The following is a 5,451-nucleotide window of genomic DNA, read 5'->3' as shown; positions in this document are numbered from 1 at the left end:
CCTTTTTGAGGATACCCGCAGTGTGCCTAGCCCAACCACGAAGGAACTTACGTAATGCACGCATTTTGTTGTTCCATTTGTGTATTGGGGTAGGCTCGGCAACCGGTTTATCCCACACCTCCTTGACCATATCATAGAATCCATCTCGATGTAACCAACCTAGTTCAAACTTGAACTTGCGTCGGTGTTGTGGACGTGGAGATCCAGTGGTTAAGAGGATGGGTGCATGGTCTGAGATAGCCTCTATACGAGGAAGAGCGCGAATAGAAACCATAGGGAATTTGGATTCCCAGTCGGTATCCATTAAAACGCGATCTAGTTTCTCATATGTCGGCTCCGGAAGACTGTTCGCCCAAGTGAACTGTCTTCCAATCATTGAAACCTCTCGCAAATCTAGACTGTCTATGACAGCGTTGAAAAGGAAAGGCCAGTGATTATCAAACCTACCTCGGCTTTTCTCGCTTGGAAATCGTAGCAAATTAAAATCCCCACCAATAAGAATGGGGTAGGGATTATCTTTCTCTAGATTAACCAGTTCACGGAGAAAAACGGCCTTGAGTTCATCCTGGGCTGCCCCATACACGGCGACGAGGGTCCATGTGAAGTTGTCAGCTTTGTTTCGGATATGGAGTTTAATATGAAACTCGCCTTCCGAACTAGCCAAAACATCCATAGTCTCTGTGTTAACGCCGAGTAAAATGCCCCCAGAACGACCTCGAGGTGGTCGTGAAATCCAGTTATAATCTATCCCACCAGAAAGGCGGTTAAGCAGACTTACTGAGAAATCACGTCTTCCCGTTTCAGATAAAGCCAAAAAATCTAAATTGTAATCCCTATTACATTCCGCAATGAATAGATGTTTAGCCAAGTCACCAAGACCTCTGCTATTAAAGAACATGCCATTCATGAGGAAACAATAGGAGATTTAGAAAATTTCGCCCTTTTATAGGGTTTACGACCTTTTTTCGACCGACCAGACGCTATCCTCTACTGTGCGTACAAGAAAAATATTGAGTTTGCACATGGAGACGCATGTGTGTATGTGCTTTTCCAACAGGGACGAAATAGTTTTTGTCCCCCTTAACGGCTAGTGGATTACGGTTAAGAAGAAGGTGATAACATATCCCTTCCGTGTGAGTCGTGGCTGTCACCAGGTGACACAAGCCCTCACAAACCCACCAGGCAAGCAAGGCATGTGTTCCATGTCTCGCTACCTTCCCATCAAAGCCACGTACAGTACAACCTAAACAAACAAATCTCCATTCATCCTTCCTTCCTTCCCATAGCTGTTTTTTTCATAGATCATAGGCCACCCACCGAGAGGAGAAAGGTGTTTTTTAAACAAGGCGGCATAATTACCACCACGTACCCTCGTAGTAGGAGTAGTAGTAAGTTGTAATCCATGTGCCCTGCTATATAACAATCCCCTAAGCACTCTCTTTTAGCCGTCCAATGCCTGCTCCCCCCTCTCTCCCTCTCTCTTCTTTCTCCCGCACGCACGCGCGCTGTTTGGTGAGAGGCCAACTTTGGTGGTGACCATGGAGAGGACGCCGTCGTCGTGGTGCATCCTCCTGTGTCTGGCCGCCGCTTCGGCGGCGGCGGCGGCCCCGCTGCCGCAGTACTACAACGCCATATTCAGCTTCGGCGACTCCTTCTCCGACACGGGCAACTTCGTCATCATCAACTCCGGCAAGCTGCCCAACATGCCCAAGTTCCCGCCGCCCTACGCCCGCTGCTCCAACGGCCGCCTCGTCATCGACTTCCTGGGTACGTGCTCGCCTGCTCTGCTCGGCCGTCGATCGATCGGATGTTTGTTTACACGTGAGTTGCTGAACCGGATGGATGGATGGCTGGATTGATTGATGTGTGCGTGCGTGCAGCCGAGGCGCTGGGAGTGCCGCTGCTGCCGCCGTCGGCGAACAAGGGCACCAACTTCAGCCAGGGCGCCAACTTCGCGGTGATGGGCGCCACGGCTCTGGAGCTCAAGTACTTCCGGGACAACAACGTGTGGAGCATCCCGCCCTTCAACACCTCCATGAAGTGCCAGCTCGAGTGGTTCCAGGAGGTCAAGGAGACCGTCTGCTCCTCCCCGCAAGGTATCGTAATTAGCGCCGCTAGTAAACAAGGAGTTTTCTTGTCCGTTTCTTGTTGAAAACGAAAAACCAAAAAGGAACCGACGAACTCAACAATCTGCAGAGTGCAAGGAGTTTTTCGGCAAGGCGCTGTTCGTGTTCGGCGAGTTCGGCGGCAACGACTACAGCTTCGCGTGGAAGGCGGAGTGGAGCCTGGACAAGGTGAAGACGGAGATGGTGCCCAAGGTGGTGGAGTCGATGATCGACGGCGTCGAGGCGGTCCTCGACGAGGGCGCGCGGCACGTGGTGGTGCCGGGCAACCTCCCCGCCGGCTGCATCCCCATCACGCTCACCATGTACGCGTCCGAGGACCGCAGCGACTACGACCCGCGCACCGGCTGCCTCAAGAAGTTCAACAGCGTGGCCCTCTACCACAACGCCATGCTCCGCATCGCCCTCGACCAGCTCCAGCGCCGCCGCCCGGACGCCCGCATCATCTACGCCGACTACTACACCCCCTACATCCAGTTCGCCCGCACGCCTCACCTCTACGGTCAGCCGATCACCTCCCTTTTCCTCCTTTGATTTCATTGATCCCTACTTGCTTCCTGGTGCTGCTAGCGTGTGGGTGCTCTGCTCTCCTCTGTTTCAATGGGGAATGGGGCACCGGCCACCTTTGTGGGTGTTAGTTCCAGGTTCAGCCTCTCAGGGCTGGTCACGCGCTAGCATGTCAGTTCCACACAGAAGACCGGCGCGAGTGGTGAGCTTCCACCGTCCTTTTGCTAGTTTTAGATGAGTGGCGTCGCGCGGGGATCTCGGGCTAGGGCCAGGGCAACAAGGCAAGGCTGGTGTTCCTTCCCAGGAGTAGGACAGTGGGGAGTGATGGCGTTGTAGATACGCCTGTGTCAGAGGCCAGAGCAACATCGTTGTGACTTCACCTGCCAACACGCGACACGCAGCACGCACGCATAGCTGTTCCTCACGGCTCACGCACTGCTGGTGCTATCTGCTAGCTAGCTTGGCACAACACTAACACCGGGTTCCATCCGTGCTCAGGCCAACCTGGCACTGCATCGGCTTAATCTCCGCCCCATTATTAGGGACATAAATGCCATCTGCTCTACCTCACTGAACCACGTAGTATACCTGATGGTCTTAGTACTTTTTTTTTTTTGAGGGAGTGATGGTCTTAGTACTAATTAACACGTCGCACGCTCACTCATCACGCAAAGACAACTTTAGGTACAAACAAAAGCATAGAGCACAAAGAACAGGACAGAGTATTTACTTCAAGGGGTGTAGCTAGGTCTAGGTCAACTGAGATTTAGCCAAGTCTCAATCAAGTGACATAGTATATAAAACAAAAAAAAAACAGAAAGAAATTTTTGCATGGATCTCCATGTAGGATCGAATGAACATAGCATTGACTGAGACATAACCAATTCTCAATCGACTGAGACTCGGTAAAACTGTCACTCTAATAACGAGATATGTGGCGAATTGCAGGGTACAAGAGGGGAGCCCTAAGGGCGTGCTGCGGCGGCGGAGGCCCGTACAACTACAACATGAGCTCGTCGTGCGGGCTGCCCGGTGCCACGGTGTGCGACGATCCCGACGCGCACGTCAGCTGGGACGGCATCCACCTCACCGAGGCGCCCTACCGCTTCATCGCCAACACCTGGCTCAAGGGCCCTTACGCGTACCCGCCCCTCGCCAGTGTCATCCGCGACGACATGGTCTATTAACTTAACTACTGTTATTAACACAAACACACACGATGATCCTTCATCCATGACTAAACTACACCATACGTCCGTCCGCTTTCTCTCTCTACGTGTGAACCACGCCTTCATACAATCCCGTGTGCGTGTTTTGGTTTGTAATATGCTTAGCAAGTTATACATTGGCCGTGTCACGGGAAGGTGACCTCCAATCTTTTTGACGCCGGATTGGCTGGCGCCTCTACTGTCTTGATCTGAGTTGGGGACATTGTAATCGTTGGTTGTATATTGGCAAGTAAATCGATTAGGTTTTTGCTGTTGTTGTTGTGTCGGCTGTAAATTGTGAAATGTGTTCTCCGTGTTACCAATGATGAGCAAGTCCCTTCTTCGGAAAAAAAATAACAAACATTTTCGGAGAACACGAACAAAAAATTAAATTTCAAAATATTTTTTCAGGAATGCGAACAAAAGATGAAATCAAAAAGGTGTTCTAAATTTTCCCCAAACATTTTTTAAATTTGTGAACATTTGTTTTCTTAAAAGTTAAATGGGAACATTTTTGAATTTCCGAACAAAATCCAATAGGTGCGAGCATTGTCGTCGTTTAGTTGGGCAAGGCCCGAGAATTTTTCTTTCTTTTCTATGTTTTCATTTTTCATTAATTTATTTTCTCCTTTCTTTTCTATGTTTTCATTTTTCTTCTTTTTTCATGAATTAATTTTTTTCTCCTTTTTAAACTTTATTTTTAAACCTGTTCCAAAAATTGAAATACCAAAATAACATTTTTAAGTAACTGTTCTAAAATTATGATTTTAAATTATTTTTTCCTTTAAATATTTATTAAATGCTTTTAGAAAAAAACATTTGCTATTTTCAATTTTATCATTTTGTATTTATTAGTTATGCTAAAAACTTAAAATGACAATTAGTACCTATATAAGTTATGGTTTTAAATACCATTTTCCTTCACACCTAGCATGGATGCCTACACGGGCACGCTACGTTGAACATGGTGTTTTTTTGGACATTCTTGAAATGATCCCAACTTTTGCGAGCAGGTGGCGTGCCCATGGTAGTCATCTATACCCCCAATATTTTTTTTTCATGGTCTTGTATGACCAATTCAAGGCACCAAGCAAATTTGGTTGGGTTTTCGATAAGTGTTGCATTTTCTAGAGTTTTCTCGGTAAAAAAAAGTCGATAAATGGTTAGACATGCCGCAACTTGCATATGTGCTGGAAGTCGTTCAAACCTGCCATGAATGCCTACCATGGGCTTGTCCACCTAGTGGAAGAATTTAGGGTAATTTCAACGATGTCCATAAAAACACCATGTTCAACGGAGGGTGTTCAGGTTGGCCAGAAGGGTCCGTCTGAGAGCTCGTGGTTTTTTGACATCCTTAAAATGGCCTTAATTTTTCATGATCTTGTATGACCAATTCAAGGCACCATGAAAATTTGTGTTTGTTTTCGACAATTTTTATATTTTTCTGGAGTTTTCTCAGTCAGAAAACACGGAAAAAAGGCTGGACGTGTCGCAACTTGCATACGATGTCAAAAATTGTTCAAACCTGTCATGGATGCCTATGAGGGACATGCCCACCCAATGGCAAAAAGTTGGATCATTTCAAGGATATACAAAAATAGACCATGTCAGAC

General features: G+C 47.7%; 1 protein-coding gene across 1 annotated transcript; it reads left to right on the top strand.

Annotated features, from left to right (window-relative positions):
- The first annotated feature begins 1,434 nt into the window (after positions 1 to 1,434).
- Positions 1,435 to 4,161, top strand: LOC119368624 (GDSL esterase/lipase At5g45910-like). The gene is made up of 4 exons (XM_037633834.1): positions 1,435 to 1,767; positions 1,881 to 2,096; positions 2,197 to 2,625; positions 3,579 to 4,161. Exons 1-4 carry the CDS (start codon positions 1,539 to 1,541, stop codon positions 3,815 to 3,817), a joined length of 1,113 nt encoding a protein of 370 aa, XP_037489731.1. The 5' UTR covers positions 1,435 to 1,538; the 3' UTR covers positions 3,818 to 4,161.
- The last annotated feature ends 1,290 nt before the right edge of the window (positions 4,162 to 5,451 follow it).

Source organism: Triticum dicoccoides, chromosome 1A (assembly GCF_002162155.2).
Source record: "Triticum dicoccoides isolate Atlit2015 ecotype Zavitan chromosome 1A, WEW_v2.0, whole genome shotgun sequence".
Classification (NCBI taxonomy): domain Eukaryota; kingdom Viridiplantae; phylum Streptophyta; class Magnoliopsida; order Poales; family Poaceae; genus Triticum; species Triticum dicoccoides.
The sequence above is the reverse complement of the archived record's forward strand: the minus strand, read 5'-3'. Positions and strand labels throughout refer to the sequence as shown.

Excerpts from the sequence above, each read along its gene's own strand:
- LOC119368624 (XM_037633834.1), top strand. The coding sequence starts at position 1,539 with ATGGAGAGGACGCCGTCGTCGTGGTGCATCCTCCTGTGTCTGGCCGCC. Across the intron at positions 1,768-1,880 it reads CCTCGTCATCGACTTCCTGG|CCGAGGCGCTGGGAGTGCCG; the intron begins GTACGTGCTCGC and ends GCGTGCGTGCAG. Across the intron at positions 2,097-2,196 it reads CGTCTGCTCCTCCCCGCAAG|AGTGCAAGGAGTTTTTCGGC; the intron begins GTATCGTAATTA and ends AACAATCTGCAG.